The sequence below is a fragment of the Trichomycterus rosablanca genome, chromosome 3 (genome assembly GCF_030014385.1).
Source record: "Trichomycterus rosablanca isolate fTriRos1 chromosome 3, fTriRos1.hap1, whole genome shotgun sequence".
NCBI lineage: Eukaryota > Metazoa > Chordata > Actinopteri > Siluriformes > Trichomycteridae > Trichomycterus > Trichomycterus rosablanca.
The window spans coordinates 36,183,274-36,203,876 of NC_085990.1; the positions used below are offsets into that span (position 1 = coordinate 36,183,274).

At 39.6% G+C, this 20,603-nt stretch overlaps 1 protein-coding gene across 2 annotated transcripts; it reads right to left on the reverse strand.

Moving 5' to 3' along the window:
• Positions 1-362: 362 nt before the first annotated feature.
• LOC134309849 (myosin-7-like) lies at positions 363-19,829 on the reverse strand. 2 transcript variants are annotated; one of them, XM_062991229.1, is made up of 37 exons: positions 19,629-19,829; positions 19,309-19,452; positions 19,077-19,233; positions 18,920-18,947; positions 18,728-18,830; positions 18,516-18,608; positions 18,297-18,360; positions 18,090-18,188; positions 15,939-16,042; positions 15,251-15,389; positions 15,057-15,175; positions 14,816-14,965; positions 14,549-14,719; positions 14,146-14,455; positions 13,941-14,017; positions 12,292-12,497; positions 11,912-12,035; positions 11,686-11,822; positions 11,221-11,476; positions 10,883-11,125; positions 10,622-10,798; positions 10,389-10,534; positions 7,894-7,984; positions 7,426-7,815; positions 7,217-7,343; positions 4,161-4,279; positions 3,887-4,083; positions 3,576-3,759; positions 3,325-3,490; positions 3,126-3,250; positions 2,656-2,964; positions 2,356-2,559; positions 1,954-2,250; positions 1,762-1,866; positions 1,577-1,672; positions 1,337-1,471; positions 363-486 (listed from the first exon to the last, which is right to left on the reverse strand). In XM_062991229.1, the coding sequence occupies exons 1-37, from the start codon at positions 19,827-19,829 to the stop codon at positions 466-468; spliced, it is 5,814 nt and encodes a 1,937-aa protein (XP_062847299.1). In that variant the 3' UTR covers positions 363-465. The 2 variants fall into 2 exon arrangements, with proteins under 2 accessions (XP_062847299.1, XP_062847298.1); XM_062991228.1 differs by having other exon boundaries at positions 13,941-14,023.
• Between the last annotated feature and the right edge of the window lie 774 nt (positions 19,830-20,603).

Here is a 20,603-nt window from a genome sequence, read left to right on the forward strand (position 1 = left end):
TTATTTAACTTATAATGTGAAATCATAAGTGGTCATATAAAAACACAAACAGACACAAACACTAACAAATGTTAAATGATAGTTTTGTCATAATGTAAAAATTATCTATAGTAATAATAATATCTGCCTTTGTTTATTGGTTGTTTATTCACATTATTTAATATGTGTGTTACTATTAATTGGACACTTCATTTATGCTGCTATAATGCTATCAGTTAAAATGCATAAAGTACTGACAGTGTTCAAAATGTATATAACATTTGTGTAATGTTTTATGTGAAGCAAATATTCAGTTGTAAAAAATAACACTAATATAGGATTATCAAAAAATAAACAATGCAGCCCAGTATTTATTGCATGTTCATTTTATTCTATATAGCTACAGCTGTTACAGCTGTTTGTTTAGGATAAGAACTTGACTAAATTGCAAAAGCTTTTAAATAGAGCCAAGTGATTGCTTCTGCTTCATTCTTCATCATGTCCTTTCTGTTAAAAACACAACAATAACAAAAACAGTAAGTTGTCTAGCAAAATATCACTACCACTAAGGTTTTAAATTACCACAATACAGTAAAAATAGTTGAAACCTTTTAAAGGATCATCATTTTAGCCATCATTTTAAAGCTTTACAAAATTAAAATTTTGTCACCTTAAAAATAGCAAAGTAAACAACTTAATCAAGTGCAACAATACTTACCCTGTTTCCCCGAAAATAAGACAGTGTCTTATATTAATTTTTGCTCCCAAAGATGCGCTAGGTCTTATTTTCAGGGGATGTCTTATTTTTCCATGAAGAAGAATTCACATTTATTGTTGAACAAAAAAAATGAACATTTATTATATACTGTCAAGTAGTTGTCATCACAAACCAGCATAACCAGACCTAAAGAATCAAAGTGACACACTGGTTGCCTGACTCACACACAGGGCCACAAAAAATAAGGGCTGTAAAGTACCTGGCTCCCACACACTGTCTGGAGACTGTAACGATCTCCCACAGCAGTTCCTGAGCCACTTGTACAGCAGGGACGGTATTGCAGCTTCCGGCCACCAGGGGGAGCTCATCACAGTAGACTCGCACAGCAGGGACAGAGCGTACTGTATGGCGGCTTCCGGCCACCAGGGGGAGCTCACCACAGCACACTCGTACAGCACAGCAGGGACAGCGTACGGTCCAAACAAAAACTTTGCTAGGTCTTACTTTCGGGGGAGGCCTTATATTTAGCAATTCAGAAAAACCTCTACTAGGTCTTATTTTCAGGGGATGTCTTATTTTCGGGGAAACACGGTATTAAACATATGAAGCAAAGACCACTTTGTTTGCCTTATCGCTTACCTTGGAGCTTATATCACGGCTTTTGGCTCTCAGCTTGTTAACCTGAGACTCAGCAATATCAGCTCTTTCCTCTGCCTCATCAAATTCATGCTGCAACTTACGGAACCTTGAAAGATGAGCATTGGCCTGCTCCTCCTGAAAAATATGGGTACACAAATGTAAAAACATTAAAAAAAATAAAAAAAAACATAGCATGATACTTGCTAATAGGCATGAATCTGTTGTAGATGATGCGCTTACAGCCTCCTCTGTACTTTTCTTGTAGGACTTGACTTTCAGTTGCAGTTTGTCTACCAAGTCCTGCAGACGAGCCAAATTCTTGCGGTCTTCCTCAGTCTGTAAATAACAAATTGCCTTTTCTTTTTCTCGGCTATAAGTTTACACATTTTTAAAATAAAAAATGACTTGATGGAAAGAGGAAGAACCTGGTAGGTGAGCTCCTTGATCCGTCTTTCATATTTGCGGATTCCTTTTACAGACTCACTGGCCTTTCTCTGTTCTATCTCAACCTCATTTTCAAGCTCCCTCACCTGCAAAATAATATACAAAATGCTTTTGTCAAGAAATAGGATATTAAGTAAATTTTTAGACTTTATGAAGCAAATTCACATACTTACCCTGGCTTCTAGTTTCTGGACCTGCTTTTTGCCACCCTTCATGGCAATTTGCTCAGCTTCATCCAGACGGTGCTGCAGGTCCTTGATGGTCTGTTCCATGTTCTTCTTCATACGCTCCAAGTGAGCACTGGTGTCCTGTTCCTTCTTCAGCTCCTCTGCCATCATGGCAGCATCAGTGATGGCTTTCTTGGCTTTTTCCTCAGCATTCCTGCACTCTTGGACAGCTTCTTCCACCTCAGTCTGAAGCTGGGCAGTGTCTCCCTCTAGCTTCTTCTTCTGATTTAGCAGGCTGGTGTTCTACAGGTATAAATAAATGTATAGGTGGTATATTGTTTATACTGTACTGTATTCACATAAATTTGGTTGTCCTTAATGTATTTAAGAAAGGATCATCTATACTACCTGAGAGTGCAGTAGCTGAACCCTCTCACTGACATCCAGCAGTTCTTGCTCAGCCAGTTTCCGGCCTTTTTCGGTCTGCTCCACCAGGGATCTCAGCTCATCCAGTTCAGCCTGCAACAGATTGTTGCGTCTCTCCACAATAGCGATGTTCTCTTTGAGATCATCATTGCCACGAAGAGCATCATCCAGCTGCAGTTGCATATCCTACAAAAAGTGGGCCATGTTCAGTTTATTTTACAATAATAAGCTAAATCTCAAGCCTTAATACTTAAACATATAAAGGTGTTTTCAATGGCATACCTTCATATGTCCATGGAGACTTTTGAGTTGTTTCTGAGCTTCTGAAGCCTGCCTATTAGCTTGGCTGAGCTGAATCTCCATCTCGTTTAGATCTCCCTCCATTTTCTTCTTAATCCTGAGAGCTTCATTTCTGCTGCGTGTCTCAGCCTCTAGAGAGCTTTGCAGGGTGTCCACAACTCTTTGCTGATTCCTCTTGGCCTGTTCCATCTCCTCGTCTTTTTCAGCCAGCTTACGCTCAATGTCAGCTTTCACCTGGTTGAATTCCAGCTGTGCTCGCAAGATTTTCCCTTCCTCATGCTCAAGAGAGGCCTAATTGATCACAGTTCAGCCAATGAAAAAATGTGAGTCACTAATGTGTAATTAATTAAATAAAATGTATTTATTTAACCACAATGAGCCATATATTCTTTACTATTTAAAATGTATTTATTTTACTTGAGAATTATTAATATACATTACAAATTACACACCTCAGCTTCTTCAAGAGCAGCCTGAATTTCAGCCTTTTCCTGTTCTAACTGTTTACGGATTTTCTCCAGTTCATGAATGCTCTTTCCACTTTCACCAATTTGCTCAGTTAGGTCAGAAATTTCCTCTATTGAGAAAAACAAGCTTGTTAATGTATGTTAGTACTTCCCAAATGTGTTAAATCTTTTGAACCTTTTGTACCTTGGAGGTTTTTGTTCTCTCTCTTCATTGTCTCCAGATGATCAAGGGACTCCTCATAGGAGTTCTTGAGCTTGAAAAGTTCAGTGCTTAGAGACCTTGCCTCTTTTTGGGAACTCTCTAGCTCACTTTGTGACTCTTCATATTTCTGTTTCCACTCAGCAAGGACCTGTTGGATTCCACCAGTAAGACTAATTGCAACCCGGAAAGTTTAAACATTGGACAGCCACCTTTGTAATGAAGTGAACAATCACCTTGTCAAAGTTTCTTTGCTTTTTGTCCAGAGCAGCAGCAGCAGCATTGGATCTTTCCACATCAACCATGAGATCTTCAATCTCATTTTGCAGTCTGTGTTTTGTCTTCTCCAGGGAGGAGCACTTGGCATTGACAGCTTCCACAGCTTCTTCTGCTTCTTGCAGACGTTGAGCAAGCTTCTTTCTGTAGGGAGATACATTGATTGTGTTAGAACTTAGAGTAGAGAGATTTTATTTTTCCATATTTCCATTTCTTTCCAAATATAAACTACTACTTTAGAACGGATTATTTTTGGGGTATTTTGTCTTACTTTGCATCCTCCAGCTCTTCTGTTCTCTGGATGGCATCAGTTTCATACTTGGTTCTCCACTGAGCCACCTCAGAATTTGCCTTGGACAGACTGCGTTGCAGTTCACCCTTGGCCTCCTGCTCCTCTTCATACTGCTCTCTAAGCAGGTCAGAATCATGGCGAGCAGACTGCACTGCATGTGCCAGGGCATTCTTAGCCTGAACAAAATTATTAATGCAGCATGTTAGAGCTGTACTCTATTTTTAAAAGTATATTGTGCAAATTGCAAGAATACTTTTATTTCTTCTTCAAGCTGTCTCTTGAGGTCATCGATTTGTTGGGTATAGGACTGCTTGCCTCTGGTTAGCTGAGAGACCAGGGAATCTTTCTCTTCCAGCTGTCTTGTAAGTTCACCTTAATTATTACAACAACATTTGTTTTCAGATGCTTTATTTTTTTAATTTAAAATTTAGATACAGTGCCTTGCAAAAGTATTCAGCCCCCTTGAACTTTTCAAACTTTTGCCACATTTCAGGCTTCAAACATAACGATATGAAATTGTAATTTTTTGTGAAGAATCAATAACAAGTGCGACACAATCGTGAAGTAGAACGAAATTTATTGGATATTTTAAACTTTTTTTAGAAATAAAAAACTAAAAAGTGGGGCGTGCAATATTATTCAGCCCCTTTACTTTCAGTGCAGCAAACTCACTCCAGAAGTTCAGTGAGGATCTCTGAATGATCCAATGTTGACCTAAATGACTGATGGTGATAAATAGAATCCACCTGTGTGTAATCAAGTCTCCGTATAAATGCACCTGCTCTGTGACAGTCTCAGAGTTCTGTTTAAAGCGCAGAGAGCATCATGAAGACCAAGGAACACACCAGGCAGGTCCGAGATACTGTTGTGGAGAAGTTTAAAGCCGGATTTGGATACAAAAAGATTTCCCAAGCTTTAAACATCTCAAGGAGCACTGTGCAAGCAATCATATTGAAATGGAAGGAGTATCAGACCACTGCAAATCTACCAAGACCCGGCCGTCCCTCTAAACTGTCAGCTCAAACAAGGAGAAGACTGATCAGAGATGCAGCCAAGAGGCCCATGATCACTCTGAATAAACTGCAGAGATCTACAGCTGAGGTGGGAGACTCTGTCCATAGGACACAATAAGTCGTACACTGCACAAATCTGGCCTTTATGGAAGAGTGGCAAGAAGAAAGCCATTTCTCAAAGATATCTATAAAAAGTCACCTGGGAGACACACCAAGCATGTGGAAGAAGGTGCTCTGGTCAGATGAAACCAAAATCAAACTTTTTGGCCACAATGCAAAACGTTATGTTTGGCGTAAAAGCAACACAGCTCATCACCCTGAACACACCATCCCCACTGTCAAACATGGTGGTGGCAGCATCATGGTTTGGGCCTGCTTTTCTTCAGCAGGGACAGGGAAGATGGTTAAAATTGATGGGAAGATGGATGGAGCCAAATACAGGACCATTCTGGAAGAAAACCTGTTGCAGTCTGCAAAAGACCTGAGACTGGGACGGAGATTTATCTTCCAACAAGACAATGATCCAAAACATAAAGCCAAATCTACAATGGAATGGTTCACAAATAAACGTATCCAGGTGTTAGAATGGCCAAGTCAAAGTCCAGACCTGAATCCCATCGAGAATCTGTGGAAAGAGCTGAAAACTGCTGTTCACAAACGCTCTCCATCCAACCTCACTGAGCTCGAGCTGTTTTGCAAGGAAGAATGGGCAAAAATTTCAGTCTATCGATGTGCAAAACTGATAGAGACATACCCCAAGCGACTTGCAGCTGTAATCGCAGCAAAAGGTGGCGCTACAAAGTATTAACGCAAGGGGGCTGAATAATATTGCACGCCCCACTTTTTAGTTTTTTATTTCTAAAAAAAGTTTAAAATATCCAATAAATTTCGTTCCACTTCACGATTGTGTCCCGCTTGTTGTTGATTCTTCACAAAAAATTACAATTTCATATCGTTATGTTTGAAGCCTGAAATGTGGCAAAAGGTTGAAAAGTTCAAGGGGGCTGAATACTTTTGCAAGGCACTGTAGTTAATAGTTAGCAAGTGCGGGTGTAAAAGTCTTGCTCAAACAATAAACAGTGGTAGCTTTGAAGTAGTAAGGCTTGAATCTTTAACTTTCTGATTAATAGCCAATTACAGCTAACAAAACTGACATTATTGGCACCCCTGCAATGGGAATACTGAGACTGCTTGTATACTCATATATTTGATACAGAAGAAGACAACACACAAAATAACAAAATAACATAAATAAAAAGTGATACAAAATTTAAACAATGCTAGGACATGATTAATGACACTATCTGTTCAGTTTAAAACAAAGTACAAAATCAGACTAACCTGTTATTAATGAGAAATAAGACTCATCTGTCCCCACCTTGTCAGTGCTTACCTGACTTTAATTGTCCTATGAATTTTTTGTTTTTTCTTTTAAAAGAGACCTGTTTATGTCTGAGCAGACCAGAAATTCTGTTATCACTAAGCACAAGCAGTTTAATGGGTACAAGACTATTTCGAAAGACCTTGGCATTCAGTCTTCAACAGTTTGAAACAGTATCAAGATGAACTCCCAGAGTAAGCTCACACAGATGCTTGGAGAACATGCAAACTCTATACAGAAAGGACCCAAGCCACACCATCTGGGAATTGAACCCAGGACCTACTTGCTATGAGGCGACAGTGCTACCCACTGAGCCATGCCATCCAAGAACCCACGAAAGATGGTTTGAAATGTGACAAGAAACCACATACAACATCCAAAGAACTTCAGGCTGAGTTTAAGACATCTTAGTCATGGTTCGACCCATACACCACACACTGAAAAAAATAGTGATTTGTAGACGTAGGCCAAGGAGGACCCCACTGCTTAAAGAGAGGCACAAAAAAGAGTGACTGAACTTCACAATCCTTCTGTTAAAATGTTTTATGAACAGATGAAACCAAACTAGAGCTCTTTGGCTCTTTTGAAAAGATGGTTTTAAATTTCCCATCAATGAGTTCTGATCTCAATCCAATTAAAAGACAATTGGAAAGACTTTAAATCTGCTAGTAGAAAAAGGAACCCTGCAAACATTCAAAAGCTTAAGAGAATTGCAGTGGAAGAGTGAACGAAACCATTAGCAGACAGATGCAAGAAGCTCACAGATGGCTACAAAGGTATTTGGAGTCTGTCATTGTTGCCTTTAACACTAAACAATCAAGGGTGCCAATAATGTCAGCCACAACTGTAGATTAACTGCAGAGTTTGTAGTATGTATATACAGTAATAGCAAAAAAGCTCCCTTTTAATGCTTACCATTTTCAGTTTGCAGTTTAGCTTTTTGCATGCTTAAATCATTGATGGTGCGTTGTCCTTCCTCAAACTTTGTCCTATACTCACTCATCTGATCCTCCAGGGTCCTACATAATTTTTCCAGGTTTGCCTAGACCACAGAATGAACATTAGTTATGTAATATAAATATGCTAAAACAGAACAGTTTACAATATCACAACAAAGTGCTAACCTTGGACTTAACAATCTGTTCCATGTTGGAGACCACATCATCCAGCTCCAGTCTCAGTTCACTCTTTTCCTTCTCAAGCTTCTGCTTTACCCTCTGAAGGTTGTCGATCTGCTCTCCCAGGTCAGCCACACTGTCAGTATGTTTCTTTCTCAGAGTTGCAGCAGTGGCCTCATGTTGCAGAGTGGCCTCTTCAAGGTCTCTGCGCAGTTTCTGGAACTCAGCCTCTCTCTTCTTGTTCATCTCAATCTGGGCAGCGGTTGCACCACCAGCCTCCTCAAGCCTCTCACTGATCTCTTCCAGTTCTCTCGCCAAGTCTGCCCGTTGTTTTTCAACTTTGGCACGGGCAGCTCTCTCAGCCTCCAGCTCTTCCTCAAGTTCTTCAATACGGGCCTACCATGTTTTAAATAAAGCTTAATGCAAAAATTCTTATTTAATACAATTGGAAATTATCTTTATCATATGATTTACCTGAAGCTCTTTAAGCTTCTTCTGGAGCTGAGATGCCATTGCTTGCTCATCTTCAATTTTACTATTGAGCTGACTGATCTCAAAATCTTTTCTATGGCAAAAATTAAATTTTAAAAGATCTTGAAGATATTAAAATGATAATAATAATAATAATAATAATAAGTTCAACTTATATAGCACCTTTCACCAAGCTCAAGGTCGCTGTACAGTATAAAAAGTGAAAACAAACGACAACACGCAAAACAAGACAAAACAAAAACAAAACAAAAACAATTCAACAGTGTGTAAGGATAGGTTAGAGATATAAGTTCAAGAAGTAGAATGAAAATGTTGTGAGAAGAGATGAGTTTTTAGAGACACCTTGAAAGCAGAAAGAGAAGAAATAGAGCGAAGAGTCGAGGGCAGAGAGTTCCAGAGTGTTGGGGCGGCAACGCTGAAGGACCTGCCACCCATAGTGGACATCCTAAATCTAGGAACAGAGAGCTGATTTTTGTCTGATGACCTTAGTCTGCGTGATGGTGTGTGGCGTGTGAGGAGTTTAGTAAGATAGGCGGGAGCGAGACCATGAAGTGCTTTAAAAGTCATGACCAGAATTTTATATTTAATGCGCATGGAAATTGGCAGCCAATGTAGTTCTTCCAAAACAGGGGTGATGTGGTCAAACTTTCGGGTAAATGTCAGGACCCGAGCAGCTGCATTTTGTATGGTTTGCAGGGGACGGAGGGTTTTGGCGGGAAGTCCGTGCAATAAGGAATTGCAGTAGTCCAAACGGCTGGTGACAAAAGCGTGTATCAGTGTTTCCGCCACCTCAAATGAAAGATATGGACGGAGACGAGTAATATTGCGAAGCTGAAGGAAGGCTGATTTGGATAGTGATTTCACATGAGGACCGAATGAAAGCAGAGGGTCAAACAGAACACCAAGATTGCGTACACAGCTGGAAGGTGTGATGGAAACATTCCCAATGAGGAGGGGAGAGTTTGTGAAAGAGGAAAGTGAAGTTTTAGTGCCCACGTAAAGAAGCTCAGTCTTAAGGGGATTAAGCAGCAAGAAATTTGAATGCAGCCAGGATTGAAGTTCCTGGATACACAAGGTGAGCGAGGCGGGAGGAAAAGAGATGGATGGTTTGAAGGCAAGGTAGAGTTGGGTATCGTCTGCGTAGCAGTGAAAGTTAAGACCATGTCTGCGTATGATGGAACCAAGTGGAATGATATAAATAATGAAAAGAAGAGGCCCCAGTACAGAGCCTTGCGGTACCCCTTGTTTCACCAAAGCAGTGTCGGAAACATGATTACCCAAGCGAATGAAAAAATGCCTGTCAGATAGATAGGATTTGAACCAGGAGAGTACAATGCCAGAAATCCCAATATCAGACAGACGAGACAGAAGGATGTTGTGGTTAACCGTATCGAAGGCAGCAGAGAGATCTAGAAGAAGAAGAGACGAGACAAAACCAGAGTCCGAGGAACGTATTAGATCGTTCAGCACATAGAGTAGAGCAGTCTCAGAACTGTGTTGGGAACGAAAACCTGACTGGAAAGTTTCAAATAGATTATTTGTGCTCATAAAGTCAAGAAGCTGAGAAGCTACGACTTTTTCGAGAACCTTAGAAAGGAATGGAGGATTCGAGATTGGTCTGAAGTTGTTTAACACAGATCTGTCCAGACCCGGTTTCTTTAGGATGGGAGTGACAGCGGCAGTTTTAAGATCAGAAGGGACAGAACCAGAAGAGAGTGAGAGATTGACAAGATGACAGATAGGAGCAGCTAAGAGCGAGTCACAGGATTTCAGAAGATAAGTAGGAGCGGGGTCAAGAAATGAGGTAGTGGGCTTTGAAGCGGCCAAGATCTTTAAAATAGCAGAAGAATCGACAGCAGTGAAAGATGACAGAGAACTAGGAGAAGAGAGTGAAGGAACAGTAAACGGAGTTTGATTTGTAGAATTTGATAAAGTCTTATAAATAGTAGAGACCTTATCCTCAAAAAATGTCAAAAAAGAATTACAAAGCTCCCGTGAAGCGGGAGAAGAGTCAGATGGGGGATGCAGTAGCCTCTTGACAGTAGAAAATAAGTGAGAGGGGTCTTGTCCTGCTATCTTAAATTTATCAGTAAGGTAAGTAGTTCGAGCAGCATTAAGTGCCGCTTTATATTTGTCTAGGTGAGCAGAAAAAGCAATGGAATGCACGGATGACCTGGTTTTCCTGTATAGACGCTCTAACCGTCTACCAGTAGTTTTTAATACACGTAGTTCCGGGGAGAACCAGGGAGAGGAGTGGGACCGTGGAACATACCTGGTTTTCACCGGAGCTAGGACCTCAATGGCAGATGCGATCGATTGATGGTAAAGTGAGACAGCCTCCACCAGTAAGCATACAGAAGTAATACTGGTAAAGTTTGAGTGTTCCAGAGTAGCCATGAGGGATTGAGGACTGATAGCAGAATAATTTCGATAGGAAATGATGGCAAATATTATCTAACAATTCTTATTATTTTTACTTTTTTAATCTTTCTTCCAATTGTTGCCTGTCATTTTCTAGATCCATGATATTCTCCTGGGCCAATTTTAGGTCCCCTTCAAGTTTTCTTTTTGCTCTCTCAAGATCCATGCGCAGCTTCTTTTCCTGCTCCAGGGATCCTTCAAGCTGTATAAACAGTATCAACATAACAAACTTAACAAACTTTTACAAATGCTTTCACAATATCAGTGCAAGCATAGAATATTCACTGACATCATCAACTTGCTGCTCCAGCTTAGCTTTGGCTTTGGTCAGTGTGTTGCATTTGTCCTCTTCACTCTGCAGATCATCCAGTGTTTGCTGGTGAGCCTCCTGGAGAGCTTTCTTCTCCTTGGTTAGCTTAGCAATGATTTCATCCAGAGCTGCCATCTCCTCAGTCAGGTTTTTAACCTAACAAATAAAGCATCTTCAGTACTCCCATCAAAATAAACAAAAGTCATAAAATGACCATTGTATTTTTGTGAAATGAAATACCTTGTTCTCAGTGGCATGCTTCTCTTTCTCCACTTTGGCTAGAGTAAGCTCCAGATCATCAATGTCTTTCTTAAGCTCAGAGCATTCATCCTCCAGCTTTCTCTTTTTAGCAACCAACTCAGCATTCATTTCCTCTTCATCCTCCAGTCTCTCAGTCAACTCTTTGCATTTAGCTTCAAGTTGGATCTTATTCTTAATCAGACCTTCACATCGCTCCTCAGCATCACATAGATTGTCTTGTTCCTGTTTGAGTATACATTATAATATAATATAAATGTCTGAGCCATCAAAATCTTAAAATATTAAAATACAATGCATATTTATTTTTGTAAACTTACAGCCTGGACTTGGAGTTGCAGGTCATTTTTCTCTTGGAGAAGAGTGACCATTTTTTCTTCAAGCTCCTTTCTTCGGGCTTCAGATTTAGCATAGGCTTCTTTTAGCTTCAGGAATTCTTCCTTCATGTTGGCCATCTCTTTCTCTGCCTCAGCTGATCTTAACAGAGGTTTGATCTTGAAGTAGAGTTTCATCCAGGGCCAATTCTTGACACCCATGAAAGCCCGTACATTCCACTGGATTACAAGTAAAGCATCCCTGTAATGTAAACACCATGGTAAATTTGGAGAATTGTGTATATACACACCTATGCAATTCTCTCATGAAGTTTGGAACACAGTGATGCCAACACCCCATCTTTGCTTATGCATTTTACAAAATATGTGTATACAGTATACATGTTGTATGTATTGAGAATGTGTATTATGTGAGTTTGTGAAAAAGATTTACAACAGTGTATAGTTTACCTGCGCTCAACTATTTTCTGGAACTCAATTCTTGAGAGAAGACCTCGAGCACAAGCCTGGAAACGTGTTATGATTAGAGCAAGACGATCATCTCTCATCTCTTCAAGGGTACCCAAAAGACCAGCTTTAAAGAACACCTTCAAAAATAATGAAAGATACAATTTTACCTACTAAAATCAGCTGCATCATTTAAAAATAAATTTTAATATTAAACATAGCACTGAACCTTAGTATGTCCAAACTTGTACTGATTATGGTCAATGTCCAAGGAAGCCAACAGTTTCTCAGCTCCTTTTCTACTGTCAATGAACTGTCCTTCAGGAATAGCAGCAGGATTTAAAATGCGATATCTGTAAAAAAAAATTTAAAAACATAAATATGTAATATGTAATATGGGCTGCAAGGTGGCACAGTGGGTAGAGCTGTCACCTCACAGGAAGAAGGGCTGTGATTTTTCAGCCAGGCGAATTAATCAATCAGTGAATTATCGTAGATCTATAGTGGACTGTACAATCTGTATGCCATATTGTCTCTAAAATAATTAAACCTGATTAACACTCTTATCGTATTTTTTTGTAAGTATCTAGCAAATTAATTTGATTGTACCTCTGTTTAAAATCACCATACAGGATCCTGTTGGGGAATCCCTTTCTGCAGATTCTGATGCCTTCCAGCACACCGTTACAGCGCAGCTGGTGCATCACAAGAGGATTATCCATGGCCCCAGGAGTCTTGGTCTCATTGGGGATAATGCAGCGCACAAAGTGAGGATGAGTCGATCTAAGGTTGGTCATCAGCTTGTTCAAATTCTCCTGCAGATATAATCCATATAAGGAAATGAATAAAAAAATGGTAAGGCATTTAAGTAACGTTGCTCAGTTCATAGTTGGTAATCTAACCTCAATGTTTTACACTGTTCTCGCTACAGGGTTTGCTGTTGTTGTGTCCTATATGCATCAACATGTTTTAAACTTTGTGAAGAGTAGATGACCAGGCTTTCTTGTCCAACATCAGCGCCTGACCACACAAATGCTCTATTGACTAAATGGGCCCACACTCCCACAGTCACGCTTGACACAAATTTTGTGTCCAAAAAACTTTTGGCCATACAGTGTACCTTTCTTGAATATTTATATGCACGTTTGGGTGGTGTAGTGTTTGCATTGTATACAGTGCTATTGACCAGACAGACATCTATTGTCCTTTCTATCAATGACATCATAATCACACCCTCAGACACTGTCCGCAATCTCGGTGTTCTGTTTGATCCCCTTCTGTGTTTTGAACCGCACATAAAATCTCTATCCAGGTCTGCATTCTTCCATCTCCGCAACATCGCGCGTATCCGCCCTCTACTATCCTCTGCGGCAGCTGAGACGCTGGTCCATGCCTTTGTGACTTCTCGGCTGGACTATTGCAATTCTTTGCTCCATGGGCTTCCCTCTAAATCTATACGCCCCTTGCAAATAGTCCAGAATTCTGCTGCACGGATCTTAACCCATACAAAGAAGTTTGATCACATCACCCCAGTCCTGGAGCAGCTTCACTGGCTGCCCATTACCATGCGCATACAGTACAAAATTATACTTCTCACCTATAAGGCACTCCATGGGTTGGGTCCTCGTTATCTTTCAGACCTCCTAAAATTTTACAATCCATCCCGTAACCTAAGGTCATCAGATGCCGGTCTCCTAGTGGTCCCCAGGTTCAGACTGAGCACCATGGGTGGCCGATCTTTCAGTGTTGCTGCCCCTGCGCTTTGGAACTCTCTTCCATCCTCGTTACGGTCTACTACTTCTCTATCCAAATTTAAAACTTTACTAAAAACCCATCTCTTTTCTCTGCACTTTTCCCCTTCCTCCCCTGCTATTTTGGTGTGATTGTTATTTTTTGTTATTTTTGTTTGTAAAGCGACCTTGGGTTTTTGTGAAAGGCGCTATATAAGTGTAACTTATTATTATTATTATTATTATTATCTACACAAATGTGGGTTGGGGTGGGAGGGGGGTGGTTGTAGCCGAAGCCCAGTAACAGATTGTTGCCCTGTCCATTCTTTCCTGGTAAAACTGTATCTGCGGCAACCCTGACCTGGATAAAGTGGTTGACGAAAAATAAAAGAAATAAATGCAATATGTAGTACTATGCCAATATATTGGATTTGACAGTTTCATTTCACATTATATATTTATTGTCACTTTTAGTTAAAATCTTCATCAATACATAGTTTTTAAGATTTATATCATTTGTTTTCTTACCCTATGAAGGGCAGACACAGTCTGAAAAGAAGAACCTTTTTTCTTCTTTTCCTTTTTTTTTTCACCTCCAGTTCCCTCTGTCACTGATATTATAACAAACTGCATGTTAATTAAACACATTTGTCACATAAAATCCAAGCCTAAAGCTTAACCGTTTGTTTGTAGGATGATGTAAGACATTCCTCAGTATGCTAAGTCAACTCACCTGAGTCAGCACCAGCATAATTTATAAACAGGTTTGACAGTAGTTTCATGGTGGATTTCTGGTACAGCCCCACAGCAGTTTCATTGAGGGGATCCTTGTTCTTTACCAGCCAGTTGTTAATGTTGTAGTCGACAGTGCCAGCATAATGAACCAGGGCAAAATGAGCCTCTGGTTTACCCTTCACAATCCTGGGCTTCTGGAAGTTAGCAGATTTGCCCAAGTGGTTGTCATAAAGCTTAGCTTTGAATGTAGCATCACTGGCCTTGGGGAACATGCACTCCTCTTCAAGGATGGACATGATACCCATGGGCTTCGAAAAAAAGGATACACAAATAGCTGTAACAAAATAAATGCTGTATTTCTCAACTAGCTGTCATAAGCGTTTGATAAACATCTAACCAACCTTTTCAATTAAATCGATACAAGCCTGTAAGTCCATGCCGAAATCAATAAACTCCCACTCAATGCCCTCTTTCTTGTACTCTTCTTGTTCCAGCACAAACATGTGGTGGTTAAAGAACTGCTGCAACTTCTCATTAGTGAAGTTGATGCACAGCTGCTCAAAGGTGTTGAACTAGAAAAATATACATTCATTATTTTTTTTCTGATGAATTCTAAATCCAGTGATCTTTGGTGTTACAAAAGCAAATTATTTGTATAGGAAACATACATCAAAGATCTCAAAGCCAGCAATGTCCAGCACACCAATGAAGTACTGGCGAGGCTGCTTGGTGTCCAATGATTGGTTAATTCTGACAACCATCCAAAGAAACATTTTCTCATAGACTGCCTTAGACAGTGCACCAGTTGCATAATACACCTAAAAATAGGGAATATGTTTTTTAATATATAAAAAATAATATGATACTTTGGACTGCATTTAATCTGTGTCATGCCATGCATTTTCTGACCTGCTGAACATTTTGCCCTTTGGTGACCCACTCATTTCCCACTTTGACTCTTGGGTGGCAAAGGGACTTAATGAGATCGGCAGAGTTTAGACCCATTAGATAAGCTGCTTTGTCAGCATCTGTAACAAATAATTTCCAATTTGTTAATCACACACATGAGAGAGAGAGCATTTCTATGAGGTACTAACACACACCTTCAGTGCTATCAGCCTCAGCCTGCTCCTCTCTCTGCTTTTGCTTGAACTTCATGTTGCCATAGTGCATAATGGCACCAATTAGCTTGTAAATGCTGTTCTTCTCTTCTTGTGTAAAGCCCAGCACATCAAAAGCCTCCTAGAGTAGAAAATATATAAAAGCATGTTAACCATCTGTGATTTCCCAACATTTTTTTATGCATTTTCTCCCCATTTTCCTCCCCATTTAGCGCACTCAATTAGTCTTCCGCTGCTGAGTGATACCCGATTGCATCCAAGGAGAGCACGTTGCTGTACACACCTCTTCCGACACGTGCACAGCCCTCCTCTTCTCGCCCCCGCATTCTGCACAGGCGTTTCTTTCGCCAGTCAGGGTCCTTACACAGCATATGAAGATCCCACCCTGCAGATACGGTGGCCAATTAGTATCTGCTGCAGGCACTGCCAATTGTGCCCGCCAGATGGTGCCCAGCCGACCAGTGGCAACGGCGAGTTTCGAACCGAGAAGTTTAGAATCTCTGCGTTGGTGTGCTAGCGGAATATCCCGCTGCGCCACCTGGGCGCCTGATTTCCCAACTTCTGATTACAGTTTACTTACAATATTTTTACATCATGCTCCTACAAAATTGAAACCCCCTTGAGCACATTTTAGAAACATTTTACAACATAGAACTTTGTTGTTACACACATCAGTAGCCATCAACTCATCTGCATCAATAATTGAGGCCACTTGAGTCTCTCCTTGGGAGATGTAGGCGTAGTCATATGGGTTAGCAGTAATAAGCAGCATTTCTGTGAAAGAGGAAATACGTATTATTTATCAGATATGTTGTAAATAAAGTATGCATACTTACCATAGATTCAGAAAGTGTTAGGACCCTTTTGAATTTTTAAGCAGAAGGGGTGTACTTTGTTGTGAATTTTCACTAGACTGGCATTTACTCGTCAATCTCTACTCTCTTTTTAGTTAGATTAGATTAGTTTAAAATAAAAAAAAGTTTTCAGTATTCATTACTTCAATACTTTATAGAATCCTCTCTGACAGCAATTTTGGCTATAAATGGTCTTGGATATGCCTCCACAGCAGTGGCGATTTCTCTAAGACCGCAAGGGAAGCTCAGCTTCACCTAAAATGTCAAAAATTAAATGGTCAAATATGTACCGTTGTGTTAACATTTCATTGACTACAAATGCGTTAGAACACGTTCATCTCGAAGACGAGTTCGTTCAGAATCAGCTACTTATCACAAATCGACTGACTCGATTTTGTTCACTTCTCATACATTCCCGTAGCGTCAATGCATTTGGCCGTAGAAGCTGAGTGTCTATTCACTTCAACGGGACTGCATGGAACGGTTTTTTTCATTGCTTTGAAACTCGCCGGTCATTGGATAAATGGGTCTGGACGCGGAGCTTCTGCAAGATGATTGGAGGATCAGTCGAAAGGCTCAATCCCGTTTTGATTGACAGCTATTTGCTGGCCATTGAGAGGACACTGGTCAAGTCCCTGGAAAAGACGCCTACTTGGTACGATAGGATCACAGGCCATTTTCTTGAAAAGGAACGGAGGGCAGAATTTATGTATAAATAAATTGACAAATTTTATGATGTAAGCCGACAATGAGCTTCCCCTCTTTGAAAGACCAGCAGCCGCCACTGCTCCACAGTCTTTGCATGCCTTTAGGCAAATTTATAAAATTTTTCATGGCAGATCTTCTCAAACTCCATCACCGAAAGTGAACACCTGTGAAGTGCCATTTTTAGGTATCCCCACAGCTTGGGCCACTCCAAAGCCACTTCAGTGTCAGTGTCATGTTAAAGGGTGAACCATTAGTCCAGTCTGAGTTTATGTGCTCTAGAGGTAGTTATCTGCAAGGATGTTCCTGTATTTGGTAACATTCATCCATTCCTTAATTGTTACCAGTCTCGCTGTCTATGCTGCTAAAAAGCATCCCCACAGCATGATGCTGCCACCACACCTTGATCAAGGTATTAACCAGGTTATGTGTAGTGCCTGCTTTTTTGCCAGACATAATGTTTACTGGTCTGCCCAAAGAGTTCAGTTTTCATTTTACTGGAGAGAATTTTAAAGCTCTTTACATTTAAGAACATTTAAGTGTTCTTTATATGCCAGTTAACAAATTGTGGGCTGCCATGTGCCTTTTACTCTACAATGGCTCTTATCTTCCCATAAAGGTCTGATTCATAGGGTGCTGCAGAGATGGTCGTCCTTCCAACAGGCTATCCATCTTTTCACAGGACTATTAAAGTTCTTTTAGAATGTCCAATAGATTCTTACTTACCTCCATGACCAAAGCTCTTTTTGCCTAGATGTCCAATTTGACCAGACTGGTCTGAGATTAATCGTAATTCTGTATTTAAAATTATTGAGGCCACAGTGGTCAAAGACTTAGATTTTGTTTTAAAAATTGCCCTGTTTAACACCTTGCCATAATTTGATCGCAAAGATCTACTGACAGTTCCTTTGACTTTATGACTTGATTTTTGTCCATTCTGGGCAGGTCCAGACCAAGGTGTGTGCCTTTAAAAACTTTGTTTATTCAATTAAAATTGCAACAGGTTGATTCCAACTTAGTTTTAGACACATCTCAAGAATAATGTTTTCCCCTCATCATGATGGGTGATCAAGTGTAGATTAAGTGTGATGACTAAAAACTACAATAATACCTATTTAAAATCAAATCCAACACATTAAAAGTGCACAAAAAGTGCTCAATGGGTCTGAATACTTTCTGAAACCACTGTGTATTGTGTCCCAAAATGTATAAAAATACTGATTTTCCAATTAACCAATTATTTTTTTACATTTCTTACTGACCTAGCAGCTCAGGTTTCTTCTGAGACAAGATCTGGTAGAAGATATGGTAGTCTCTTTCAGCTCTGAGCTGGAAGGTCACACGTGATTTCTCTAGCAGATCTGTATTACATGGAGAAACAAATATACACAATAACAAAAAGTACTTTGTTTTCATGTGTTAAAATACAAAAAGATGAACAAACATGCAAACAGAATGAAGGTTCATACAAGTCTCAATATCGGCAGAGGCAAGCTTTCCAGTAGCACCAAAGTGAATTCGAATGAACTTGCCCTATAAAAAAGAAATATTTAAATTATGATTATATAAAGTGTCAAAATTAATGAAGGCCATAGCCATGATTAATTCATTAATTCAGTGATTAATTCAGAAGAGCATAAATAAAGGTTTAGGTATAGCTGACATCACTGCCAACAACATGTACTTACAAAACGAGAGGAGTTGTCATTTCTTATGGTCTTGGCATTACCGAAAGCCTCTAAAGCAGGATTACACTGGATGATTTGATCCTCCAGGGTACCCTAAATATAGATTGTATGTTTAGTAAACACTGGGAAATTAAAAAGTCATGTAAATAAATACACACATTCAGTAAATTTATGTATTTCAATTAAGCAGTGCAACAAACAGTTTAGTTCACCTTCTTATCATTAGGATCCCTTTTGAAACTACCAGCAGCGATGCTGGCAAAGTACTGAATGACTCTTTTGGTGTTTACAGTCTTCCCAGCACCGGATTCTCCACTACAAAGAAAAGCTTGTTTTTAATCAGTTAAATTAAAAAGGAATAGAAATTTTTTTTTTTTTAAACAGAATGATAAAATAAAGCTTACGTGATAAGGATAGACTGATTTTCCCTGTCTAAAAAAAATGTCATATAACATATGAAACTGGTTTAAATACAAAGGATTTATGCAAAAATAATGTTACTAAATGGCTGTCACTAAATTCACTGTTATCTTGAAACACTGAACTGTCAGATTTGATTACCTGCCAGCATGTACTGGTAGGCATTATCAGAAATAGAGAAGATGTGAGGAGGAGCTTCACTCCTCTTCTTGCCCCTGTAAGCAACGACAACTTCTTGGTTGTACACTGGCAGCCACTTGTAGGGGTTGACAGTTACACAAAAGAGTCCAGAGTAGGTCTGCAGCGAAAGAAACTTACTATTGACTTACTATTTTTATACAACATATGAGTATTTTTTACACAACCAACTCACGTAGATCATCCAGGCTGCATAACGCTCTTTGAGGTTAAACAGCACAGCAGGCTCATGCAGGAAAGTAAACATGGCCATGTCCTCAATTTTATCAAACTTTGGTGGGTTCTGAGGATGAACCTCTGATTCCTTGACTGTTACAGTCTGTGGATAGAAGAGTATTTCATAGTGATTAAATGTTCCTAAAAGTGCAATATAAATCACATGTTTATACACTATTTTCTTCAAATATTTCCCCAACAGTGTTTGCTAAACTTTCTCAAGTTGAAAAGAAAATCAGTGTATATAATGTTTTAACAAAGACGCCTTTTGGTAAATACCTTTCCTTTCTCAGTCTGGCATGTGACTTTGTCTCCATCACGACTGGCAATTGTTCCTTTCACAAATTCTTCCTCTGGATCAGGGACAAAACATTCCTTCTTCATATCAAATGGGCGAGTCTGAGCCTCTAGACGCTCCCTATCCGACTTTCTTAGATATGAAGCTGCAGCCCCAAACTCCGCCATCTGAGCATCGCCCATCTTTTAATCTGTCAATCAGAGATGTGCTTTAGTTATATGTGAAATGAGCACTAAAAGTCGTATTCTATTTTGCATTTTCTTTAATTGTATACCATGTTTATGGCAAATTATGTAATCATCATAGCAATAATGTAAAAAATTACTTGAATTTTAAAACTTCCCTCTGTAATGACAACATACACTTGAGCAGATATGGACTCCACAAGTTTGTGCAAAAGCCAATAACTTATGCTATTCCAACATGGTTTCACAAAATTTTGAAAAAACATCTTTTGAAATTTCTCAATGATTGACTTTTTCCAACTGCCCACATAAATGCTTAATTGGGTTTAAATCAGGTGATGTAGATGATGTTGCAAAGCTTTGAGGTTTGAGATTTGTAATGAAAACAATCTAATATCTAATCTAATACATTTAAGACAATGCAAAATAGAAGCATTTTTCTAGTGATCTCAAACTTTAGGCCCCCACATAGCCACCCATACAGCAAGTAAATCTATTACGTTTTCACCACCCTTTCTTTCTGTGTTCACATCGTTCAAATATTTTAGTCTATAATGATAATTAGAGCCAGTGATAGCTCAGTGGTTAAGGTACTGGACTAGTAAACAGAAGGTTGCCGGTTCAAGCCCTGCCGCCACCAAGTTGCCACTGCTGAGCAAGGCCCTTAACCCTCAATTGCTCATTGTGTAAGTCGCTTTGGATAAAAGCGTCTGCTAAATGCTGAAAATGTAAATGTAATTATTAGCATATTTTTTCCTCTCAGCATCTTCT

Excerpts from the sequence above, each read along its gene's own strand:
- LOC134309849 (XM_062991228.1), bottom strand. The coding sequence starts at position 19,829 with ATGGGCGATGCTCAGATGGCGGAGTTTGGGGCTGCAGCTTCATATCTA. Across the intron at positions 18,609-18,727 it reads GGGATCCTAATGATAAGAAG|GGTACCCTGGAGGATCAAAT; the intron begins GTGAACTAAACT and ends ATCTATATTTAG. Across the intron at positions 1,867-1,953 it reads TCCAGAAACTAGAAGCCAGG|GTGAGGGAGCTTGAAAATGA; the intron begins GTAAGTATGTGA and ends ATTATTTTGCAG.